At 41.7% G+C, this 26,698-nt stretch overlaps 1 protein-coding gene across 2 annotated transcripts in view; it reads right to left on the bottom strand.

Annotated features, from left to right (window-relative positions):
• The window catches only part of EIF2D (eukaryotic translation initiation factor 2D), a 155,853-nt gene that overhangs the window by 42,333 nt on the left and 86,822 nt on the right, over nucleotides 1–26,698 (bottom strand). For both annotated transcript variants that reach the window (XM_069238587.1, XM_069238588.1), the window contains exons 8-12: nucleotides 17,223–17,268; nucleotides 16,396–16,499; nucleotides 15,684–15,842; nucleotides 15,116–15,205; nucleotides 5,166–5,261 (exon numbers count right to left, since the gene is read on the bottom strand). In XM_069238587.1, coding sequence (XP_069094688.1) covers nucleotides 5,166–5,261; nucleotides 15,116–15,205; nucleotides 15,684–15,842; nucleotides 16,396–16,499; nucleotides 17,223–17,268 — 495 coding nt within the window. The remainder of the gene's footprint in view (nucleotides 1–5,165; nucleotides 5,262–15,115; nucleotides 15,206–15,683; nucleotides 15,843–16,395; nucleotides 16,500–17,222; nucleotides 17,269–26,698) is intronic.

Raw genomic sequence — 26,698 nt, forward strand, 5'->3', positions numbered from 1 at the left:
GAGAAAAGCCTTTAATACCTGGAAGGACAGCAGGGATCAAGCTGGTAATGTCTGAATGAAACTCATTATTTTGGCTGCAACTACATAAGCTTTGTCTGCTGCAGATTACTATACACTAAAAGGCTGAAAAAGCAAAGGTTCTTTACATTAGAGAGAAATACCATGAACTTAACTTGGACTTCCTGCTTTAAGACAGAAGAAGTCAACTAGGCCCTAAGGTGCTTGGACAGTTCGATGTTTACAGTGCAGAGGGCAATAACTGGGAGACCCATACACATCAGTGGCCCTTACTCAGCAGCCTCATTGCTATGACAGAACATGTTATGTTGCTCCTGGATATATTTGAGCAACAGGTAGGTGAAGCAGTAAAATTTGTGCCAGACTTGTGGACTGAATAACACCAGCATCAAGCTACTGTTACCCTGTCTAAGCTAGAGAAAACTGTACTGGTAGTCCTCCTTTCTTCAGTTCTACATAGTAGGGTTCACTGTCAATGAATGAAGGTGAACCTTTGAATTTAGGCATGCAGCCATCATAACCACCAGAGATTGAACCGGAGGGCTTTTGGAGAAAGGTCTTAGCTTCAGCAGATATTCTTGTTGTCAAGACAATGAAAACACAAGTTTGGTTGTGGCTTCAAAGTCCTGTGCCCGTAGAAGACACATGGCTCAGCAGAGAGTAAACGCTTCAAAGGGAACATTACGGCAGCACAAGGGTACGATTGTCCTCTTTCTCCAGCAGACAGGGTGGTGGAAAGCAGCTTAAGGGCATCTGCTAGAAGGACAAAGTCTCTCTTTTATGGATACTATTCCTTACCTTAATGTTATTGACATAATCTGCGTCTCAATCTTTATCCAGATCAAGCAACCTTGGTTTGTTATGCAGAGGTGACTAGAAGCTGCACTAGTCAATTAACCCTAACATTTGTAAGACATTCCACTGCGAAGGGAGCAGCACTAGGTTCGGTAATGGGTGATTAGGAACTGTAGTTGCCTACAGAACAGGTACCACGTTTAATGACGGAACCTGTACCAGTGCTGGAAGGATTAGGGCAATGCTCAAGCACTATGGAACAGCAACAGTCTCTGGCCTAAAACTTTGCACTGTAGGCATCCCAAAACAAACAGGCATTTGGAGGGACAACTACAAGCTGATGAAGTCGCTTTTCTTGATTGACTGGAGCTTGAGTCTCTGGGTGTGCCTTGTTCTTCAGATCGTCATAAAAGCTCCCAACCTGGGGAAAAACTAGAAGAAAACCCCGGAGACAATGGTGGCGAACGAACATGTGTACCAAAGGTTTACTGTAGAGTTTCTGCCATGAAGTATGGGGATAGACAGGGGTCTAACAGCAGGAGCGTGACTCTCCAGAATGTACTGAGAAAGCGAGAGGACGTTGTTCCTATAAGCAGGTGAGAAACTGGTGTCGACCCAACAGAACGTATCCATGAACTTGTCATTGTGTCATCGTCACCTTCCCTATTCTCAACAGCCTTCGGTAAGAGAAAGACAAAGCATGTCCAGACTGAACTTCGATAAAGGGCACCAGCTCTACTCCCCAATGCAACCCCCCAAGTGTCACCAAAGTACAATAATTCATGGAGTATTGGAGAGCTCAACCTCACCTGGCCAAAGACAGTCTCTCTCTCTCGAGGCCACAGATAAAAGGTGACAAACAGCACTGCTCCCAGAAAGGCATTTCTCTAGGTCGAATGGTGCAACATTTCCTCTAGTACAAAAGAAGATTTGATCCCTGAAAGCCCTTTAGCACCTGGATGGTGAACACTCCTACCCAGGACTGCAACAACAAAACTTAAAAAGAGCATTGTGGCTTGTACGGAGTAAAAGATGCCCTCCCAGGAGGCGCTAGTATTGGGCTAGTAAAGGTGACATCCACGTGGCAGGGAAAGACATCTTGAATACGGCCTCATTTTCTCACTTAGTGAAGGTGTTCAGGACCACATCCAGTTTTCGAACCCTAAATTTACCTCTTGATGTGCCTCCTTCCTTTTTCATACCCAGATTATTATTCAGAGAGGTCGCCTAGTTAACAGGTGTGTGTGGAATTATTATTCTATGAGCGAGACATGTAGAAAGTGTGCAGCATAGGTGCTGTGAACTCCTTGCGATATTTTGGAGGTGGCTTTGGATTCAACTGCTGAAGCACATCGTACCCAAGGAAGAAGAGGAGGAGACAACAAGAAGAAACTGAAGAAAATCCAGGGGGACATTACAGAATCTCTTACATGAAAGAAGCAGGCTGCAGTCCACACCCATTGGTCAAATAAAAGAGAACTTTCGCACTGAATGCTTTAAATTGGCAGGTCCTCAAAGGTAGGGAGTAGGTGTACTTCTTAGCAGTGGTCAATATTTCTATTAGGAGGGTACTGGCACTTACCCATAGTGCACTGGTACTCTTCATTGTATCCACTGATCACATACATGCAGTGAAGGATAACCGGCCACCTATATGATAATGCGAGCTCAATCGCGCTAAGCGAAGCTCTGAATTTAACTATGTTGAGAAGCATTTTACAGTCTTGCCACAAGATGGAAGGGTATCCACAAGTTTGAAAGAGGAGCGAAGTGACATAACAAGCATTGACAAAGCCAACCGGTCTCAGCAATTCAAGAGTTTTTGGAGTTGTCAATGTCTTTTAGCCGAGTTGAATAGCAGGGCTGACGTTTTCCATTTAGCATGTAAGTGCTGCTTTGTTGTCAATTGCTGGATGTGACATTCCATGTTCTTGGGTGTGAGATCACAGTCAGGCTGGACACTGTAGTACTGGGTTATATTGCTAAAACTACATCGGTAGGTTACCTGGTGGCGATTCTTATGTTACTGGGAAAAGGGAGAAGGCATAGACCTCCACTGAAAGAAGGGTCTGCGCCTCACACAGGAGAACTGGTTCAGGAGTGCTGTTGTCTGGAATACTAATGCTGAAGTTTTTGCAAATATGCAGCCTGCTACATCACGGCCCACAAATCCAGCAGAACCACCAAGACTGTTTTGGACACCCTTCAAAAATCCTGCCTCGGATAACCATGCATGTCTTCTCCAGATCTCACGGCTTAGATTAATATGTAATATTTGGTGCTACGTACGTTGCAAACTCTTCATGGCTAGATGCGATGGTGTTTGTAATTGTCCCAATTATACTACCGGCTGGCTTTTTGATTGTTGTCTGAGCTTATGCCCTGTGTGCTAGGCTGTTTAATGCAACATAACAATAAAATAATACAATAATGGCAAAAGTGAATGCTGGTGTGAGGCTTGCTGTGGAGGGTGGGTGTTTGTGAGGGCCTCAGAGGCCGTGTGATTGTGGGACATGTTGTGGTGACTGTATGGATACAGTTGTGGATAAAAGGCAGGAGGCACTGACTTGCATTTGCGAATGCAGTGGCTCCAGAGATTAGAGTCGCACCAGCAGTTTTGGGTGCATGGTTTGCAGGCCCGGTTCCAAGACTTGGAATCTGGGAGGGGTCACGAAGAAGCATGCATGGGCCATAAAGATGCAGGGGTTGTCCAGAGACTCCTAGGTGTCTAAAAGCTGGGTCTAGGCATGCTGGATGGTCTTGAACGTTTATGAGCTGCATACTCTTCCTACTGCCAGAATCTACTAGTTTAAACTATGTATTACTACAGGCTTCAAACTTTGGGCTTGAGCTTTTCTGCTCTCTCCACCTCAGCCTGCTTTATTTGTCTCTAGTCTCTCCTTCCTCTCTCCTGACTTAATCCCCCTTTCTCTCCACTACACCTTGCTGTCCCACTCATCCCCCCTCTACTTCTTTCCACCTAACTCTCTTCAGATTATCCTTCTCTCTCCTTATCCACCTGTTCCCGTGCAGTGGTGTTTTCTTTCTCCACTTTACCCTCATATTTCCCTCACCTCACCCTCATCTCTTCCCCTTATATTACTTTCTCTTGACCTCGCCATCCTCTCACTGTGTAAACTTAATCTTGCTGCACTTCACCCTTCTATTTCCACCTCAACCTTCTCTCTCCACCTAACCCTAATCTCGCTCTTTCCTCCCTCCTCCTCTGTCTCACTGACTACTCCTTCTCTCCAATATGTCTCTTTGAGACAGTGCCAAACCCTAAAAGGCATTTACAAAGCAAATTAGTCTCACCTTTGGGACATATTAACTTTTTCAAAGAAGAATTTAAAAAAAGCCTATAAATGCAGCTAGTGTCATTTTGTAGACATACACTACACATTTACATGTCTACAAAATGATGCAGGCCCCTTTTTTCCCTTCCCTATTTTTCACCAATCCAAGTTGGATCGGTAAATAAGTAGAATAAAATGCAAAAACAGGTGCAGTAAGCAACATAGAGGTATGGTGGGGGAAGCAGCACAGAAGAAGCAAGAGGGCGAAGCAACACAGAGGGTGCAGGTGGAGGGTAGAGAAAGGCAAATGGGTTAGAGAGAGCAACATGGAACACGGGGGAGAGACAACAGCACTAGGGAGACAGTAAGAAAACACGTACTCTCATGGAGTGCTAAAGACAGAAGGAAAAAAATGGTTCTCTAAATATAAGCAGTGTAAGTACACAAGTAAATTGGTAATGTTTCAGAGAAGGACAGACACAGGATGAACAAGGCAAACCATCGAATAAGAAGAAAGCAAAAGAGAGCAGTGGTGAAGCCAACCAATAACAAGCAGACAGCTTAGCTGTCTGGTAGGCTCGACCCACAAATGTAGTTTATTTTTAGTTTTCCTCAGGAGTCTGAAGATTTTTTTTTTTTTTTTAAATCTGCATTACATGCATGGCTAGATAAAGTAGATTAATGTAACCACTGCAGAGTGTGGCCAGAAATAGTTAGGCTCAAATCCCAGCAGGCCTAATTCAACCTTTCACTGTTTTTTGACGGAGATTAATTTGGGTCTGATGCCAATGTGAAAGGGAAATATAGCTGTAGGACCCTCAATTCCACCATACTGGATACACATAGCCATTAACACTCCTATTTTTAAGTGCTCCGACTATTGACAGATATGGGAACTGAGCACAGTGTTAAACTGATTTTCCAAGATTCACACACGATTTTGAAATGGAGTAGCTGGGTTTAGAACTAAAAATTAAAACACTAAAAAAAAGTCAGATCTACTGCTGCAACTTAATCACCAGACCACATCACCTTCCAGAACCAGGGTTGGCTTACCTGGTAATGAGGTCATCCCATTTCAGCTTTGTCACTTCGTGGTGTTCAGAGCGCTCCAGCAGGCAGTCACAGAGGATGGGGTCCACGGTCACCAGACTGGGAGAACACATAATTAAGGTCAGAAAAGTTGGTTCTTCAGTGTAGAAAAAGAAACATACCAGCAATAGCAAGAGCCCGATTCACATGGCAAGTGATGATATCTGCCCAAGCCTTACAGCACCATACATCTGAAAGCACCAGACCATCAGCAAGATCCCTAGTATCACATGGACCAGTCCATATATAAAGTGCACAGTCAAACACTTTTAGAAGGACATGCAACTTCAGGATGGCTTTCTGTATCCAGATTTGGTTCATCCAAGGTACTTTATTCCTCATGAATGAATGGCCAGCTCTGGACACAGACATACACTCGGTTGCGGGGAACATGGCGGCCAGTTAGAGAGCTGGTCCGCGAGCTCTCCGTCGGAGACCAAGGCATCGGAGCGTTACGCTGCGTTGGTGCCCGGATCGAGGAAGTGGAGCAGAGCGTCGGAGCTCTCAAGCCGCGTGTGTCTGCGGCCGTGTTTTTTTGTTGTTTTTTTGCCGCATTTGTGCTCGGGCTCGGCCCCGGACGGGTTGTTGAGAGCAACGGCGGGCTGGGAGCTCCCAAGCCGCGTGTTGTTTGTGGCCGCGTTTTTGCCTTCTTTAAGCCGTATTTGTGCACGGCCCTGGAAGGGTCGCTAAGAAAACGGCAGACAGGAAAGGGGAGACGGGCGCTCCGGCGAAAAGGGGCGAGGAGCGGTGCTGGAAGCGCGCGTCGGACTCCAGCATATGGGCAGAAGCTGCGAGGGGTGTGCGCCGTGGGAGACGCTACACCTCTCGCTGCTCTCTTCGTGGAGGACTACCAGAAACCCCTGGGTTTTCTATTAGGAAAAACCTTAGTGGAAGTTCGAGGAGAAGAGTTGGAGACGGCACAGGAGCGTCACAGTGTATGTCGCCTGTCAAACGCCGCCCCAGGGGCGCCCGGGCAGAGATCAGTGAGTTGGAGGGTGTAAAGAAAGGTAAGCCTGGCCCCCTGGGGGCGAGTGTTAATCCCCATTTACCAGTAACGACTATAGATAAAAACAGAGGTGAAAGTGGTGTTGAGACTTGCAGTAAAAAGGTGCTGTGAGGGGGGTTGAACATAAAGTATTACACTTGGAAGTGCCCCAATTTTCTTCAGAGGAAGGTCGGGCTGACCCTGCGGGGAAAAGTGAGTCTTTGATCACTAGAGATTTTCGGAAAACAACTCTCCCCCGCAGGGTATGGCAGGCGTTCAACCTTCTTTAGGGGTCTGGGGTTAACAAAACAATCTGCGGGCTCTGATAGTAATATGTCAGATCAGTTAGCAAAGGACCTAGTAGGACAAATGGAGGCCTCCTCTGTCATACTGACTTTGCCGGAAGTTGAGGTTTCTCCCTCAGCTGTTTCAGCAACCTATAGCACAGATGTGCAGGAATTGTTAATTTCTCTTACTAAAGAGATCAGGGAGAAGTTTGAGATCTCAGAAAATAATCAAGTTAGAATCCAGGAAGCTTGTGAAGTGTTGGAGAGTAAAATTAATTTTAGGCAGTGGGAATTGGGGAATTTCATGCAGGAGCTCCGATCTCTTGGGGCCACGGTACAGTTAAGGTTCCCGGCTGCTTTACGTATTATGTGGAGAAATAAAATGTACAATATGAGAGATCCGGGGGAGGTTAGGGTTTTCATAGAGCAAATTAAGGCGTCTCAGTAGAAATGGGAAATCATGTCCGACGGAGAGCTCAAATAAGGATAGCAGGATGGTTATCCTAAAAGAAGTAGGGAGGGTTCCCCGAGGGGGGGGGGGGGGGTTGGTCGGGTGCTGGTTTGGTGGGTGGAGGGGTGGTTTGGCACTGGGTGTAGGGGCATGTGGGTACAAAAGGATAAAAATAAGAGAGTCCTCATAATTTGGTTAGATAGGAGGGGGGAAGTTAGTGACCAGGCTTCTTTTTTTTAAAATGACTAAGTACGGTAATTTACGATTAAAGTTTCTCTCTTGGAATGTTATTGGCCTAAGGGTGGTGCATAGGAGGAGGAGGATTTTTGAGTACTTAAGATTGGCCGAGGAGGAGATTATTATATTGCAGGAAACTCATTTACAACGGGAAGAGTGGGAAAATTGGCTTAAACTAATTAAATGGGTGTTATATAGTGCATGCTCTACTTAATCTTGTGCGGTCAAAGGTGTGGCAATTTTGCTTAAAAACTCTATAAGGTTTAAGGTAGGAAATGTGCAAGTAGATCCCAGGGGTAGATGGGTAGTGGTAGAAGTGTGTGTATATGGATACTGGCTTACAGTGGCAGGTTATTATGGTCCAAATTTAGACGATCCGACATCATTTCAAGAATTATACAATGTTTTACTTTTAGCTAGGTATCCGGTGGTGATGGGAGGTGATTTTAATATATTGTTGGATCCTGCTCTAGATAAATCGACCCCTCTGGGTACGGTCAACTCACCTAAAACTAGGTCACAGGTGAAGCAAGCCATGCTGGACTTAGGTTTGACAGATATCTGGCACTGGAAAGGGGGTGAAGGAGATAGATATACATTCCATAATAAAAAATATGGACATAAATCTAGAATAGACTTCTTTTTAATATATAAGAATCTGTGTCCAGATGTGATAAAGGTAGCCCATACCCCAGCACACCTTTCGGATCATTCAGCTTTAAAACTACATCTGGGTATTAAGGTGGAGAGTCTGGGTTCTAGGAGTACAATAAATCGCTCTTTATTTTTAGACGACTCAATAGTAGAGGTGTTAAAGAAAGATACAAGAGAGTATTTTGACTTGAATCAAGGATCAGCAAGTTTATGGTGTGTTTGGGATACTCATAAGGCCTATATTAGAGGGAGACTTATCAGCCTGGCGACTTATAGACGTCGCGAAGAGAAGGAGAAGTTGGGGGGTATGGAAACATCTTTAAATACCTTACAGGTATTAATGCATAATGCACTAAGAGAAGGGAAGGAAGGGCAACTAGAGGACTTGGCACGTCAAGAGAAAAAGGTTCGGATGGACTTAGATTTTTTCTTGGAGAATCGCAATAGGTTAAAGTGGGAAAGTAGTCGGTACGCGCATTATGAATACGGGGAAGGGTGTAGCAAATTGTTAGCTTGGAAGGTTAAGTCAGACTATTCAAATAGGTATATTTTATCAATTAAATTGGATTCTGCAAGTCAGCCTTGTGTAGAGCAATCAGAAATAGAGGGAGCCTTTGTATCTTTTTTTCAAGAAATGTATTCAGAGAACCTTGCAAATTCAAAGGAGTCGATTAGAGCTTTTCTGAAAAAAGCTCATCTCCCTGTTCTGGATGAATCGGCAAGGCAGCTACTTGGTAGTGAGATAAGTGGGGCAGAGCTTGCTGAAGTTATAAAAGCTTTGAAGAAAGGGAAGGCAGTTGGGCCTGATAGTCTACCAAATGAGTTATATAAGGCACTGGGGGAGGAACTTACTCCAATTTTATTGGAATTATTCAACTCTATGCTATTAGAGGGGGCACAGGTACCTAAATCATGGAATGAAGCTATAATTTGCTTATTGTTAAAACCAGGCAAGGACTCAATGTCTTGTTCATCGTACAGACCTATCTCATTACTGAATTCAGATTATAAATTGTATACAGGGATTCTGTCTAGAAGACTGGGGAAAGTTATAGGTAATCTGGTTCATCCAGATCAGAAGGGCTTTATGAAGGGTAGACAACTTTAGGAGTTAACCCATGAGTTACTTGCCGCAGTAGATTTAGCGGTACAAGAAAAGGCTCCATTGGCGGTTTTGACTTTCGACGCAGCTAAAGCTTTTGATCGTGTTAATTGGTCTTTTTTGCAGGTTGTGATGGAAATAGGTGGACTGGGAATGCCTTTTATTAGGGCTATTAGGGAACTGTATAGATACCCATCTGCGAGAATCTTGGTTAATGGTTTGCTATCTCAGGAATTTAGGATTAGTCGGGGTACTCGACAGGGTTGTCTTTGTCTCCTTTGCTTTTTAATTTATATATTGAACCTTTGGCAATCTTGTTACAGGCTTGCAGGGATATTCCCCCGTTTCGGAGTGGGGGTGGGAAAAGAAAGTAGCATTATATGCGGACGACCTGATGCTATATACTAATGATGTGGCGGGTATTCCACCCATTATTAATACATTGATGGAGCAGTTTGGTGGATTTTCAGGTTATAGCATAAATACAGAAAAGACAGAAATTATGTGTTGGAATATGCCCTATGTTTCTTCCTTAGTTAAACAGGAGATTAAATATTTGGGGATTCAGTTTACAACTAATCTTAGTGATGTGGCTAGGGTTAATTTTGATAGAGCTTATATGGAAACTAAAAAGCTTCTAAAGGCATGGGCTGCTCTTCCACTTTCTATAATTGGAAGATCTAACATATTAAAGATGTGCATTCTTCCAAAGTTTACTTTCTTATTTAATACTATTCCTTTAGAGTTTAAGGTGGGTTGGTTTCGAAAACTACAGGGGGACCTATCCTCATTTGTTTGGGCTTCTAAGGGAGTAAGGATATCATGGAAAAAGCTAAGTAGAAAGAAGGAGTGGGGGGTATAGCATCTCCAGATTTTTATAAGTACTATCTGGCTTTTCAACTAAAAAATATTAGAGTGTTATTGAACAAGAAGTCAGAGTTTTTATCGGTTTGGAGAGCTTTGACGGCGCAAATTTGGACACCCAAAGTACTTTAAGAAGGTGCGTTTGAAGATCCCCAGACATGCCTGTAAGGTTTGGATACAATTTCGGAAGGTGTTAGGGATAGCTTATTATTGTAGTTCTGCTCCCATTTGGGATTCACCCGGTACCCCTGATTGTCTTATGGATAAATTATCAACTCCATTGAGAATTAGCGGAGTGGTAAAATGGGGGCAGATTATGGAAGATTCCGAATTAATATCTTGGTAAGTTTAAGTATCTTCAGTTATCCAGTTGGGTCAAGTCTCGCCAAGTAGGAGAAATAGGGAGGAGTTCGTAGGAGGGGAAATTGAATCAGACATGTATTAAAAAAGAGATTGTATCATGTACAGTTGGAAGTAATAGAAGATGTTTTTTCTCTCCCTGTGTTGAAATGGGGGAGGATTTTCCCTACCCTAGAAATCACGTCTTTATGGCAAAAGTCATGTTTGGAGTTGTGGTGTACTATTAAACCTGCGGGATTGAAGAAGAATCATCTGTTTACATTACATAGGGTATATTGGTCACCAGCTAGATTAACGGCTATCAGGAAATCCAATAAAAATTGTCCACGGTGTGGGGAAACTAATGCAGATGATGTTCATATGTTTTGGCAATGCTCAATTTTGAGTAAATACTGGGAAGATATAGGAAGTATTCTTAAGGCAATTTTTGGTGGTAGTTTAAGAATAAATCTTCGTATGGTGATGTTTGGGGTATGCCGACCAGATATAAAGTGTCAGAAAAGGACTGTGCAGCAAGAGCATTTGTTGTTTGTACTAATGCTTTTGGCTAGACGGGAAATATGTTGTAAATTGGTGAACCCATTACCCCCCCGTGTTCAGGACTGGCAATTATCAGTAAATCGATTATGCAAAATGGAACAATGTGGTCCTCTTAGTAGAAGAGACAATTTTTGGGTGGATTGGGAAAATGCTTATCAGTAGTTAATAAGTTTGGAGTGTGTTTAGATGTGTAATTTTTGTTTTGCTGTTTTTCTGGTTTCCTCCTCTCGAAAGTTAAGTCCAATGATTAAAATTCCCCTCACCTAACTGGGTGTCGCTTTGGTTATGATCACGTCCTGAATAAAATAGTAAGATGTGGTCGATGGCAGTCGGTGGGGAAAATTGCAGTGTGTAGAACAGGTGGGGTGGCCCAGCAGTGCTGTGGACCTGGCACTTGGAGGCATACATTAAAGGCCTCGGCCTTTTCTTTTTTCTCTCTACCAAAGCGAGGGTGGTGGAATGAGGACTTTGAAAAAAAAAAAAAATAATAAAAAAAAATGAATGAATGGCCAGCTCTGGCATGACAAAGGTTCGCAAAAATTAAACACATTCAATGTACAGTGGCTTCAGAATCATGACTTCAGCATCAGATTGTGATAACATGTGGAACCGCCTTACCACATTGTGCAGTTCTACAAGAAGAAATACAAAATTGTACAGGTAGTGATCTGTAAACAGTGCTGAATTGAACGACAAATACGCCAGCTAACGCAACAAGCCTACCAAATTATTTAGGCACATTGATTTTTTTAAAGCTTAATGCTTCCACATGAAAGCTTTCCTAGTGCACAGTTTCCTCGATGCGCCTATACTTTTCAAAATGCCAGTAGTTTTCCTATGGCACTGCTGGGTTATTAGTCCCATCCACCTTCTGTCACTGAGTGAATAGAAATGGATGCTGAACATGCAACTAGGTGAGTGGACCTCTAGGAGATCAAGATTCAGTGGCAGTGCATGGGTGCCCATCCTGTAATAAGGCAATATTGGCGAATTCTGGCAAGATCACTTTACATCCGGCTAGTTCTGACATCAAGCAATAGTCTTCACTAGGTCAATTGTTGTGAGCTTCTTGGGTTTACAATGTAGTCTCGGATGTGTTCCAAACTAAGAGTTATAAATCTGGAATGTATTTGTTGTTGGGGAAGAAATCAAGTAGTCAATCATGAGGCAGCAGGATGCCAATGTATACTTATGTGCAGGTTTTCTTTGTGTATTAAACACTTTTACATTAACATTTTACTTTATAACAAATAGAAAAAGTAACGTTTCTGATACTTATCCATGGCTCTCCCTCATTCATAACAGGTTAGAACTCAAGTGCACCGGCAAGATCCAAAAAAAACTACTCTAAAATAACATTTTCACTATAAGAATTTTAGCACACCTGAAGACAAGCATACATCAGCATGTGTGAACTTTGCTCAAATAAAGGTTAGTCACCTACGACTATACTCATTTCCTCCATGTTTCTCCACGAAGGTAACTGTTTCTTACTCTGTCTAACTGATTGGGAAAATTAGTAAAGAGCTTGGGAGGGTAAACACGTGCTTGATGAAAATGAGCAGTGTTGAACATTCTATGCGAAAGCTGCATTTGTTTTCTTGAAAATTACTATGGTGAGTAATGCCTCTGAATTTGCTCACTATTATTCTTTTCCATAGGTACGCACCTTTGGAAGGCTACCAACGCCATCCTCTCTTGTGTTAAGAGCAGTAAACACAGAAGAGCCTGAACTCCTCCCCGTCTTAAGATTGTGAAACACGAGAGACTACTGATCATGATAACGGCTTTGGTTGCTTTGTTACCTTGAGTAACGCCATCATCCATGACAAGTAGAAGCTCACAGACTAAAGTGTTTCATCCTTCCCAGGTAAAACTTCATAGTGCTTAATAAATTTAGACTGTAAAAAATCGTATGGTCTAGGGCTAAAAGACTCTGTTTAAAATAAGTTCAGAAAAAAAGAACGGCGATTTCTGGTCCTTATGGAGGATCATATAACGCTCTTCATTAGAAAGAGCCTCAAGCTTGCCCATGCACCACGTATTTCAAGAGAGGATGCCATTAACACAAAAGGTGTATGGAACAGTAAGATCAAAATTACACCCCAGAGAGGGGCAGGATCCTAAACAGAATGATAAAGATGGAGGAGAATGTTGAAATGATGCATCACAACTTAATTTTCTAAGCAAATGTTTCAGAAGAGATATTAAAATATGCTGCAATAGCCGATCAGTGTTGACCACAGAAATCAAGCTGAATACCAGTTAAGGCCAAAATTGAAAAACTGGTCAAAATTTAATCCAAAGAACTTGCTTAATGCTCAGCGACAAAAATCTTGCAGCATTTGTATTGTTTCCTAGTCAATCCCATCATAGCTACTTCTACAATAGCAATGTTGTCTTGTGCCAGGCTAGTGTTTCATGTAGCTTTACAGGCACATAAGAAGAGTTGAAAAATCAACCTGCCTTGATGAATTTAAACATCCGGAACTTGGGGAAGCAACAGAAAGGCTGCCCTTTGGAAGGAGAAGTAGTTCTTCAAACCATAAATGGTGAGGCCAAACAGGGCCATCAGAATTCGCCAGAAGTTACATGATTTCTAACTTCAGAAGAGTGAACAAACCAGAGGAAATGGGTAAGCACATATAAAAATGCCCCTTATCAATCCACGAGAACAGCATTTCCTATGGATGTTCCCCCGCCCTAGATGCAATGCAAACTCTAGACAATGATTGTTGGGTTTGGTGTTGAAAATATCCCTGCAAATATCACCAGGGCTTGTTGGTGAACATTAGAATGCCTCAACTGATCTCCCTCTAATATGGAGCAGCAGTTTGCTGAATAAGTAAACTTTCACATGTCTCCTCCTTTAAGGAAGAACTTAATCAGCAGAATATTCAAGTCAAGGGATCATTCCTAAACCTGAACAGGTATGACTAGGGCCACTGGAATTATGTGTCAGGGGAACACCAAATTAAGCAGCAGGGTTGACTAAATTATCTGTCAAGAAAAAGGAACTTATACAGCACATTTCTGTAGTATTATTTTATGATTTTTACACATGGTGATGTTGTCTGGGCAGATATTTCACATCTTTAGTACCAGTTTAAGAACCAAATACAGAAATAATCAATTGAAAGATGACCAGGTAACCTTCCACTGTGTGCAAACACGTCACCACCTTTTTAATAACTTTGACCCATTTGAGCTAAAACCAATTTTTTGTTAAAAACTGCAAATTATGCAGCAGAAGATAGATTATGTAGAAGAAAGCCATGGCAGCTGAATAAAAATATTTCCGTTGGCCCTGGCTATGAAGCATGCAGCACAGGACCAAATCAAACACGCTCTAACCCGCTGCTTTTATAAGTAAATTATTGCACTGGTGTGCCAATCATTTTCCCAAGGACGGGAAAGGTTCTTGAGGCCAGAAATTGGTATTGAGCTTCAAGAGTTTCATGTGCAGATCTGTGCCTGGGAGCTTTGAGAAAGCATGTGACTAATGACTTCCAGAGTAAGCTCACCAAACATAAGCGAGGTCTACGATCAGAAAGACAGAAAGAGTCAAGGCAAGAAATTGAACGTCCGACTCGCAGGTTTACCAATGAAGACATTCAAATACATAGACTGGAACAGCAATGCTTTTGCCCTGTGCAGTTATCCGCAAAATTAGGCTACAGAGTCCTCATGTGAAGACAAGCCAGATGGATTACATGAATGCAGGAGGCCATTTGATCTATACTTCTCTGAAAAGATTTGCAGATGAACCTCAAGAAGACAATCGTGGATTGGCATTACTGAAAAAAACACTGTGAACACCGTGGAGCTGGAGTTCACAGCCAAGGGCAGGCGTCAATATTGATCATGTTGATCCCAGGTTCTACACTGCAGAAGCCTGACAATACTTTATCTTGATGGAAAAATATAAATACACATCTTGGAGGTCCAGGAAGGACATCCACTCCCAAAATTGCATCAGCTCCAACATCTGAGCCAGACTTATGATGTGGAAGAAGACTCATTTTCATGTTATAGCAATCTAATATGGGCCCGATCCTGTCTGGCATCTAGTTAGCAAAGTGTTTGCAGTAAAGCCTTAAACCCTTTTGATTTTTTGAATTTCTGAATAAAACATCTGCAATATGGCTGGCATGATGGATGAACCCGAGGTAGGTTTAAAGTGTAGCCTTCCTTAAAAACACTGAGAACCCACTTGTAGAAGGCTGTCAACTTTCCATGGACTAGAAATGCAATCTACATGTTGAAAACAGGGCCTTTCTGCACCCCCAAACAGCAGGTCAAGCATGATGCTTAGGAGACATCTCTAACTGCTACAGGGTAAGAAGCAGCTGAGGGAGCTTGTTCTGAAAAATACAATGTATGGGGACAAACATTAGACTCACCTTTTACACATTAAAAGTTACAACCACTTACTTTCTATTAACTTCGTCAACAAGCTCATTGTTCTTGACATAGCTGATGACAATGCTTCGGACATCGCTGGCTGAGAGATAGTCTCCTTTCCTTAAAGAAACAAGAGCAAATGGTAGGTTAACAACTCAGTTAAGAAATGCTTAGTCTGAACCAAAGATGATTTTAAAGGAATTATGACAGAATGTTCTATCTGAAATTCTGGTGCACTGTAGAGGTTGCCAACATGAGAATGACAGTGCTCTACTTCCAACTGCCCTACAGAGTAAACAGCTTATGACAAAATTTCCACACTTCACCACAGACCTGTCCACCTTTACTCGTTAGCAGATATTGTAGCACTTATTGCAGATACCGCCAATTTCAGGCAGTATGGTTTATATGTTGGTTAGAAGGGTACTATTCCAAGTTCATACTTGCTCTATGGACAAGGTCTTCCTCCAGGGTCCTTCTATGCAACACTGAACCTTGCATGTACATTTTCGTTTATCAATCTCCACTACTACAAATCAAAATTTTGACCTTCATGGGCTGTTAAGATTCACGGACAGAATAGTTCTCCATGCCGTACCTGTGTCCAGACTCCTTGAAGAGTGGTGCCACCCTTTGTGATACGCCATACAGAGGTATAATTTCAGGAGGCTGAAAAGTAGGATCCCCGCTGCCATCCTTGCTTTCCGAAGAGTCGGTGCCTGCAGATTCCATATCTGGCACCACAAATGATCTGATACTTAAACAAGATATAAGACTGGCATGTTAAAGTTGTAATTAGGCATATTAAAGTAATTTCTGGTACTTACACTAAGTCCGATGAAGTTCAATGCAATGGGCAGATGCCTTCTATCTATCAAATAGGTGTAAGGTGATTGAGTACAGTATAACTATTAAAGGTGATGGAGCTGATCCTCAATGCTATATAAAAATTGATGGTACTGGATACAAGTCTCCACAATATGCCAAAGAGGGAAATGGGAATTGATGGAACCTTGTCTTCATGTGATCCCAATGATGGAAGGTGAGGAAGCTTTTTATCATGCTGTCCTAAAGACAGAGGAAATGGAGCCCTGCCTCCATGTTATCCCAGAGTTGAAAAGTGTTGTAGCCTAGCTCCATTCTCACCCAAAATTGAGGAGGGACTGTGCCCAATGATGCAAAGATGGGTGGTGATGGACCATAGCTCCAATATTGTCTTAAGAATAGTGTGATAATGCACAGGACCATGACATTTTAAAGTTGAAAATAAAGGTACCCTGCTAAGCAATGTCTGCATTATCATGACTTACTCGTGATGCTTCCAGTCGATGTCTACAATGCTCTCTACTCCCTTGGTCAGCTCCTTCACCTGCAGGACCTTTCTCTGCTGCATACAATGCAGGAATTTTGAGAGCTGTAGAGACCATAGCAAGGCAATATGTTAGTGCTGGGGCTTGACCAAGGGTAGGCTGTTTATAGAGGAGTTCCAAACTGAACCAAAACTAGAAGAAAATCCAGTGCTGCAGTTCTTTCAACAACGCTCACAAAAATATAATATCACTCATAATAGCTTGTTTCTATAGAGCCGATTACTGCAGTTTTGCCACTTGCAAGGACTGTAAAAAATAAGTCTCACTATATTCAAAGGTACTCAAGCTGTCAGCATTATAAATAGTGACAGCTAAGGACATGCAAAGACTACTAATATGTCACAACTGTCCACCCCAATTGTGGTGACTAATCGGACCTATACAATTGCAAACAAATATCTGTGCAAAAAATGGTGTGTCATCATTATCACAAGATACACAACAGGGCCTTCTATTCACAATATATTTAAGCAATGCAATGAGACAACATCTAGGCAATGCAATGCGAAGACTTCTCAGCAGCACAATGCCAAGATATTTGATTAATGCAATGGCAAGCGCAAAATACATTGACAACACAATGGCATGATGTCTGGGAAAAGTCACACAATGACATCTGAGCAACAAAATTGTGAGATATCAGCACGGCACGTACACACACACATAGCTATCTGCACAATGCAGGAGCAAGATGTCTGTTCATTCAGCAACGAGGTATTTGTACTGTAAACTATTTAGCCCCAGGCACTTCTTTTAAAACTGCTCACCTTTTTGTAGCTCGACTTCTTAATATCAATCTGCTGTCCTTGTGGGCTAGTAAAATTATCAAAAGACAAAGAAAAGCATGAGTTAGCAAAACAAAAGTGATGTCCAGCAGACGCGGATGTTTACTAGTGTACTTTAATATTGAATAATGAAAATGTTTTGAACTACATTTGATGGTCACTATCTTGAATTGTCCTGTGCCTATTTATGTACAGTGCTTCTCTGCTTACCAGCTAAGTTTGCTATATACACATTATAGATTACCCTAAAACTGGAGGAGGAACAACTCAACCCCACCAAAAACTGTTACTACCTCTCTGAACATTCTCTCACTGATGTCGAAGAATAAAACAAATAATTTCTATGATGTTTGAATCAGAATGTTTTACTGCAGCATCATGCATTCAAACTCAGACCCTTTATAAACCCCAATTGAGTGACTTCAGAGTGAATTGTCTATTGCCCCTAAATAGCAGATGCCTGCCACCAGCCAAATCTCTGATAAAAACTGACAGATCCAAGCAGTCTGTTTTGACTGAGTTAATTCCTCATGGTTCTCAGATACGTCAGTGTAACGAGGCATGAGTCCATGTTATGTCAAAAAGTTGGAATCCTTTTTTATTCCAATGCAGCATTCCTTCTCAAAAACTGTTGGCTTAGTAGCCACGCATTTTGTTCTGATTAACCTCTTCGGGGCTATGAGTAATATCATAATGCACACATAGGTACTTTAATATTTAAAAAAATGATCAAATAAAAAAGTGTACAGTTAAAATCCAAAAGGTGTACAGTTGCGTCAGACTTTTCGCTTGTAACTTTTTCCCATCTGTCTCATCAATATGGCCTTGAGAGTATCCACTCCCTGTTTCTTATACATCATGTCATTAGTGTCTGGCTTCCATTTTTCCCCAAACCAATCAACTGACATCTGAATAATTTCACATATGTCCAATGTAATCATTATTCTCAAGATTGTTTTCAAATGTTAATTATATTTCAACATGATTTCAATTCCATTAGTTTCATGAGTATAGAGAATCCTTTCGTATAGAATTTCAAAATCCCTATGTTAATTTGAAAAGCACAGGAAACTGAATTAATCTACAATAAGCTTTCGCTTAAGGCTTCTATGTATCCAGAATTTTGTCAGCGCAGAAACTGTGAAGCGATCCACATTAATAACACTGGGATATGTTGTATAAATAAGTATCGCTACGATGTCATTTTGACACAACAATTCTATATCTCAAGGATGACAGGTACAAATGCTGATTAATACTCAGAGTTATCACATTTGGACTATTTTTGATCAGTATCATGCATCTTCCATACGTGGGTCAGTATTTGACATTTCGGGCTAGCGTCAATAGGCATTACAATGTTCAGTAATAAACACCTACCCACTGTCTTTGATAGAAACCATCAATGAGAGGAATACACAGCCACTTTTAACTTGGAGTAAACAGACAATACTGGATAAGAAACATACATCGGCCCCTCTGGTTAGAAAGGTTAATGTGGGGCTGCAAGTTCAAGATTGTGAGGTATGATGTTTGTAACAGTTGGAATATGACAATGAGTGAACTAAATTAGAAGGTGACCCAACAGAAATATTGTTTCTTTTGCTACAGCCATAAACCCCAGTAAATGTGAGAAGTAGTCAGGGAGTAATACAAGAAAGATTAAGGGTGTAATGGTTATCTGACAGATGTTGGGTATGGGTAAAAATTGTAGTTGTTTGACTATGGTGCAGTTTGAAGGGCTTTAGCTAACATATGTATTAAAAGATGTGGGACTGATACAATATTTAATTTAATAGTGTTCCAGGGACAGTTGTAGCTGCTGGCAGGGTTTGTATCCTCTGCACATTCTACACAGTCACTCTGTTCCATATTTATGGATCAAACAGAGATCTAGGGTAAATTCCTGGCAAATATATGGGTTCTGCTTTTTCAACTTTCAGGAAGAGGTTGCTGTAATATGCTTTGAGGAGGGCAGAAGTTATGGCCCTTATTGCATTTGTGCATGTAGCAAATTCTGGGGAGGTGTACCAGTAGATCTTCTTATTCTCATGGTGATCAATACCTTCAACCAGGTGTGGACCTTAACAAATCAGTGTTTGCTATACTTTTCTGCTAACCTTATTTGGTTTAGTGTCGTTCTCTGGAGTAATTGTCTCTGTGTTCTTTAGGACTGTTATCAAATGGCAGCAGATGTGGCATCTTGCCTAGTAATTCACTCATGAATGTAGACTTGTTAGAGTGCTTGGAACGGAGGATTGTGGCAAGCAACCTTGTACATATGTGTGTGAGAGAGAGTTCCCTCTGTATGTGGATTCCTGAGCAGAGTTCTCTACACAATGCACAGCTTTCATAGTTGTGCAATGTATGTAAACTGGAAAAAAGACCGCACATGGAGCTGTTGGAGCTCTAAATGGGATGTGCCTTTCTTGCTGTAATGTAAAAGAGGTTTACCAGGAATTTTGATTGAGGTTTCAGGAGAGATTCTGTGCAATATATTCTTGCAAGACCCTTTCTTGGATGTCCCTTGTCTCTTCTCTCCCATCTATATCTGGTTAGTTCATATTCTCTCCCTCTTGAAACTTTACTTTATGTCTCCCTCCAAGGCTCTCCTTGATTGTCCCTCATCTTGCTCTCTCTGTTCTGTGTCTCTCTGTATAGTACCCTCTCTTCTGCAGATTCTTTCCTCAATTATACTCAAGACGCTGAGCTCACTGGCCCATGCCCCATTTCTCTCCTTCATTTCTCAGTTTACTTCCCAGCTTTTTTCTGACTCTGATCTTCACATCTCATTAACATTTCACGTGCGCCCGTTCAGAGCCTAAAGCTTTTAAGGAAATGTAAGTGAAAATGGTGCAGTAAAATGCAATATTTGACCAAATGTTTTCACAATGTTGTTGACAGGAGGACCTCCTTAGCAGTTGCCATCAGGCATGATAACCCACCATTCTAAAATATCACTGTCTGCCAATGCTCTTGAATGCTGGGATTTGCAGGTTACTTGACCAGATTAACTGTGCACTCTTATTGGGACTTGGGCATCACTCTGGCACATGAACAGCAAATAATCTCGAAGTAAGCGGATGGCACATTGTTATACCTCAGAGACCCATGTCAGTGGACAACTGACCTCCTGATCTTACTGTCTGACTTCGGTGTGGATTCTCGGCTATGGGTTAAATATGTTAAGTTGCTTTCATTTCCCTTGTGCATTAGGGGCTCGCTGGGTCTGGCGATGGATTCAGATCTACCTATGCAAGTTGAATATGAGACCTTTAAATATTTAGGGGTTTGGATTTATTGTAACGATGGACAGTTAGTGAGGGGTAAGATGGGTAGGGTAGTGGCAATGGTGCGAGCATCTCAGCCCTTCTGGCAGAAATTTCCATTAGCCATAATCAGCAGAAATGCCATATCTATCATGATACTATTACCACTACTACTGTACTTTTTCCAGGCAATACCTATACCCATAATTTTAGAACAAGCCTACGTTGGCGAGATAAACAGTCTGATGTCTGATCTGATCTGGGCAGGATGGCGGAAAGGATTGACCATAAAAAAGATGATGCTTCTGTTGCCTGAGGGCAGATGGGGGGTGCCAAACATTTGAAACATTATCTCGCAGCATTTTGACTTGGCCAATACTTTGGATTGAAGGCCCTAGTGATCGAGGCGCCTCAAAGATACTAGTGCCTACGCAGGACTCTTTGGTAGCCGCATGGCTGTTAGGAAGGAATAAATCTTCCAAGAACCATTTGAGGGCCTTTAAAGTAGTGAGGCACTCATGGCAGACATATATGGACGTCCTGGGTGTACATGTCCCCAAAACCACATGTTGGTGTTTACTGTGGTTCTGACATTTGACCAAATGTCATGACTAACAGGCTTCGAAAGAGGCCAACCTGAATGTCATAGGCAGATTGTTCTCATGTGGTGTCTTGAAATCATTTGAGGAGATGAGTGGAGCGCAAGAGCTATAGGTGGGACCATTTATGGAATATAAGGTTCTGTTAGCCGCCATGAGGGAGACCTGGGCAAGGAGGAACCAAGAACCTGTGGTGTCCAGGGTCTTCCCGCACATACTCCCAGTGGTTAATTGCAAACATGTGTCACGCTGCTTTAGGCAACAGGGTCTTTCGAGCTGACATGCAGGATCTCCATTGTAAGGCGAAAGACACATTAGGTGTCACACGTGGGATAATGATCTGACATATGTGCACCTGGTTTCGAGGAATGCAAAGTTTTGCTTCACTCAAGTAAACTATGTGTATCAGTCCTATCTCTCCACCCATAGATTTGCTAGGATGTATGAGGGTCCCACACATACTTGTACCAGATGCAAAGAAGCCACAGGTGCATTTTTTTCGCATGCTGTGGAAAACCATATACAGTTGCTAGCAAAAGCTGTTAGAAGTGATTGAAGAACTAGCTGGATGGAAACCTACAATGTTACTTCTGCACTGCCTACTGGGACAATTTCCTAGGCATGAAGCAGCCAAACAGCATATCCAGTTCATTGATATGGCACTGTTCGTGCCAATAAAGAAACACACACATGATCTGGAGGGCAAATCATGCTCCAAATGTGGGTCATTGGATACATGATTGAACTAAATGGACATGGGCAAGAATTTCAACAATACTAGTCTCATATAGATGGAGTGCTATTTCGTTTCCCACAGGCATCTGGGATACAATATTAATATAATTGGAAGCCAAATCCGCTACACACTGTCCATGAGGTCACGGATAACACTGGGTACACTTACATTTGCTACACATGTTGTTGGCGATACAATCTTATAAATACACTTGGAGGTTTAATGCATATCCCTGGGCTGGGATTCAAGACACAAGATCGGGAGTCAGTGGGCTGAAGGGTGGGCTGGTCTGTTTAGTTTATCATAGTGTTCATTTCAACACTGTGATGAACCTGTTTATCATAGTGTTCACTTCAATAGCTGGTTTTCTTATACAAAATGTGGAAATGCCTGCCAGGCAGATTGGTATTTAATGAGCCAATATGTACACAGAATTCTGTTACACATAGCCTAATAAAAAACATTTAAAAACATTGTGGACCCTTGTTCATTTTTGTCAGATATGAAAGGGGTCAGTTCTTTAGGTAAACCAGCACAACAACATTTAAAACACTAAGCTAAGAATGGAAACACGCCTTCACACCACCTTCATTCATCTGCCCCAAATAAACAACTTGCAGGAGGGAATAATTAGAACGCATAAGGCTTTGGTTTGCGTCCATGATGGCAGCAATCCATGCAAGTGAGGGAATTGAACTGCAGCAGTTGTGGAAGTGAGCAACTGCTTCCTATAAAAACTGTGGGCAATTATGCAGTGACAGAGTAATATTGTAATTGCATATTTTTGATATATCTGCACCAAAAGGAATATATTTTTGGGTTGAGTCTTTACATCACTGATTGGCAAATAAGGAGATCTCACAGAATATCAAGATTTTTATACATCCTGCAAATTTTGCTAAAAGATGTAATTTTTCTTCAGATGCCCATATGCCGAAGCAGGTATGTGTCAAAGACTAAGGCACATGCTATTCCTTTGGTCTCCTGGGTGTGGCAACACTGTGCATGAAAAGGTTACTTATCATGAATCCAAGGCCTCCATCATGTGAGATATTTAAAAAAAACCTTTAATACTGAATATATCTAAAAGATTATCTCCCTTTTAAATAAGGCATATGCACAACATACACATACCAATAAACACAAGAAAATTACTACAGGGAGTGCAGAATTATTAGGCAAATGAGTATTTTGACCACATCATCCTCTTTATGCATGTTGTCTTACTCCAAGCTGTATAGGCTCGAAAGCCTACTACCAATTAAGCATATTAGGTGATGTGCATCTCTGTAATGAGAAGGGGTGTGGTCTAATGACATCAACACCCTATATCAGGTGTGCATAATTATTAGGCAACTTCCTTTCCTTTGGCAAAATGGGTCAAAAGAAGGACTTGACAGGCTCAGAAAAGTAAAAAATAGTGAGATATCTTGCAGAGGGATGCAGCACTCTTAAAATTGCAAAGCTTCTGAAGCGTGATCATCGAACAATCAAGCGTTTCATTCAAAATAGTCAACAGGGTCGCAAGAAGCGTGTGGAAAAACCAAGGCGCAAAATAACTGCCCATGAACTGAGAAAAGTCATGCGTGCAGCTGCCACGATGCCACTTGCCACCAGTTTGGCCACATTTCAGAGCTGCAACATCACTGGAGTGCCCAAAAGCACAAGGTGTGCAATACTCAGAGACATGGCCAAGGTAAGAAAGGCTGAAAGACGACCACCACTGAACAAGACACACAAGCTGAAACGTCAAGACTGGGCCAAGAAATATCTCAAGACTGATTTTTCTAAGGTTTTATGGATTGATGAAATGAGAGTGAGTCTTGATGGGCCAGATGGATGGGCCCGTGGCTGGATTGGTAAAGGGCAGAGAACTCCAGTCCGACTCAGACGCCAGCAAGGTGGAGGTGGAGTACTGGTTTGGGCTGGTATCATCAAAGATGAGCTTGTGGGGCCTTTTCGGGTTGAGGATGGAGTCAAGCTCAACTCCCAGTCCTACTGCCAGTTCCTGGAAGACACCTTCTTCAAGCAGTGGTACAGGAAGAAGTCTGCATCCTTCAAGAAAAACATGGTTTTCATGCAGGACAATGCTCCATCACACGCGTCCAAGTACTCCACAGCGTGGCTGGCAAGAAAGGGTATAAAAGAAGGAAATCTAATGACATGGCCTCCTTGTTCACCTGATCTGAACCCCATTGAGAACCTGTGGTCCATCATCAAATGTGAGATTTACAAGGAGGGAAAACAGTAAACCTCTCTGAACAGTGTCTGGGAGGCTGTGGTTGCTGCTGCACGCAATGTTGATGGTGAACAGATCAAAACACTGACAGAATCCATGGATGGCAGGCTTTTGAGTGTCCTTGCAAAGAAAGGTGGCTATATTGGTCACTGATTTGTTTTTGTTTTGTTTTTGAATGTCAGAAATGTATATTTGTGAATGTTGAGATGTTATATTGGTTTCACTGGTAATAATAAATAATTGAAATGGGTATATATTTTTTTTTTGTTAAGTTGCCTAATAATTATGCACAGTAATAGTCACCTGCACACACAGATATCCCCCTAACATAGCTAAAACTAAAAACAAACTAAAAACTACTTCCAAAAATATTCAGCTTTGATATTAATGAGTTTTTTGGGTTCATTGAGAACATGGTTGTTGTTCAATAATAAAATTAATCCTCAAAAATACAACTTGCCTAATAATTCTGCACTCCCTGTAATTGGTTTAAAAAGCAGATACACAGCAACATTTACTGGCTTTAACCATATATTTTCCACTTTTTAATGAAGAACAGTGGCAAATGGTTCCACAGTCCATTCTTAAATTCTATTGAAGGACAATGTATTTAAGAACGAAAACATCTGCCTTAATTCTGTTGGCTCAATGGTGTGAGGGACTGTTTTGGAATTTAATGAAATGTCATTATGATGAACTGTAATTACAAATATGTAACAGTTACTACACAGATCTTTAATAATATTTATCAGCACCAGAACAACAACCAGTTCATGCCTTCCCACAGGAGGTCGGAACTCTATAAGGAAGAGAAGCAATGGGAATGCTCAAACATGGCACAAGTTATTGAAAAAAGTATTTGGGAAGAATAAAGAACTATTTTGGGAGCCAGATTTGAAGTCAAGCTCGGGAGACAGGAGTCTGGCTTTCATTTGTACTGAAAGGCAGCCTTTGTTTTACAAATTGTAATTATAATGACTGACGATCCAGTTATTTAATGCATCATTTTATTCAAGTACCAGCATGAGAGATGAACCACCATTTCCCTCAACTGCTCTTCTCCAACTCCACAACTGTCCTCAGCCTCCTGCCAACATTCCATGCATGCCATTCACGACATCATGCATTTTGTAATGAAGCTGGGTGACTGAAATACAAAACCTAACATTTCAAATCATAACATATCCCCTTTCTTTCCATAGAACAAAATTTGTAATGATAAAAACAAAAGGATAAATATGGTACTTAAGTTTCTATGACTGTGAAACACATGTTTAGATTGTCCTAATACCTTTCATTAAACTTTTTACAAGTTAAACTTGATTACAATAATCACATATAATTATGAGACATATTTTTAATTCATCACAGTCTTGAAATTTAACTGGCATCCTACATATCCTGTGTTCTCTAATCCTTTTCCCAGTCGCCTCTCTACAGTCTTCCTCGTTACTTCTTGCTACCCTCTCCACTTCTCCATTTGCAATCCTTGTTTCCCTTACCATACTTGGTATCTCTTGGTCGGCCATAAACATGAAACCTGAAAATTTAAGCTCCCTCTCTTTCCACGCTTTGCGTTGTTCTCGTGTGACCCTTTCTTGCTTGCAATACAAAGCCACAATCCTTTTGCTCCATTCCTGACCATTCATTAATACCACATGCCAGTCATGAACTGCGCGTAGCTCCATGGGACAAGAAAACGTATTAGAACCACTCCCTTTTCTACCCAATTTTATTTTCACAAAATCACCCTTGCCTATCCTGCCACCTTCTTTCCTTGTTTCTTTTGCATTTCCTTTCTCATCCATCCACTGAGGTGACAACTTTGTTTTCTGTTTCCTACTTCTCATTCTCCAAAATGGTGTGTCCCCTGTCACTTCATTTTCTGTAGTGTTGTACGCTCACACAATTTCCTCTACTGTTTCACTTACCCCCCTTCCTATTTTGTACTGCCATCTGTATCACACCTTTCACCATACGGTTCACTCGTTCTGCCATTCCATTTCCCTGTAGGTTATACAATGATGTACACACATATTTAATACCATTACCACTTAAGAAATTCTTCACGAATGTTTCTCCTCACCTCCTGGAACACTTCATCCTTACGTACAGCTATTTCCCATTCTGCTCGCGTAATTGCTTTAAAGTCCCCTTCCAACGCATCTTCCCCTACAACAAATACTACTTCATCATCTCCTTGCTGCATGTCAGTTGTTTTCAAAGGTAACCTAGACATGCAGTTAGCCTGAACATTTTTCCAGCCTGCCATATTTTCTACCTCACAACGATACTCTTGAAATCAAGATGCTAGTGTAGCCAAACTTGCAGATACCTTATTCGTCCCACCAGGTCGCAACACTCTTAACAACGGTTTATGATCGGTGCGTAAAGTAAAATATATACGCCACACATACGTGTGAAAGTACTCTAGTTGCGTTACATTTTACTTAGAGACCTTGACGCAAATGCCACTGGCTTCTCTACCCCACCTTTGTACTGTGATAATACTGACCCTAATCGAATGTGCACTTGCATCGACCGTCACTACAGTCCTACAATTTAGCTCGAAGGGTGTTAGAATCTTGGCAGTCACAATTTCTTCCTTAATGCTT

This window comes from Pleurodeles waltl, chromosome 6 (assembly GCF_031143425.1).
Source record: "Pleurodeles waltl isolate 20211129_DDA chromosome 6, aPleWal1.hap1.20221129, whole genome shotgun sequence".
In the NCBI taxonomy this organism is placed as follows: Eukaryota; Metazoa; Chordata; class Amphibia; order Caudata; family Salamandridae; genus Pleurodeles; species Pleurodeles waltl.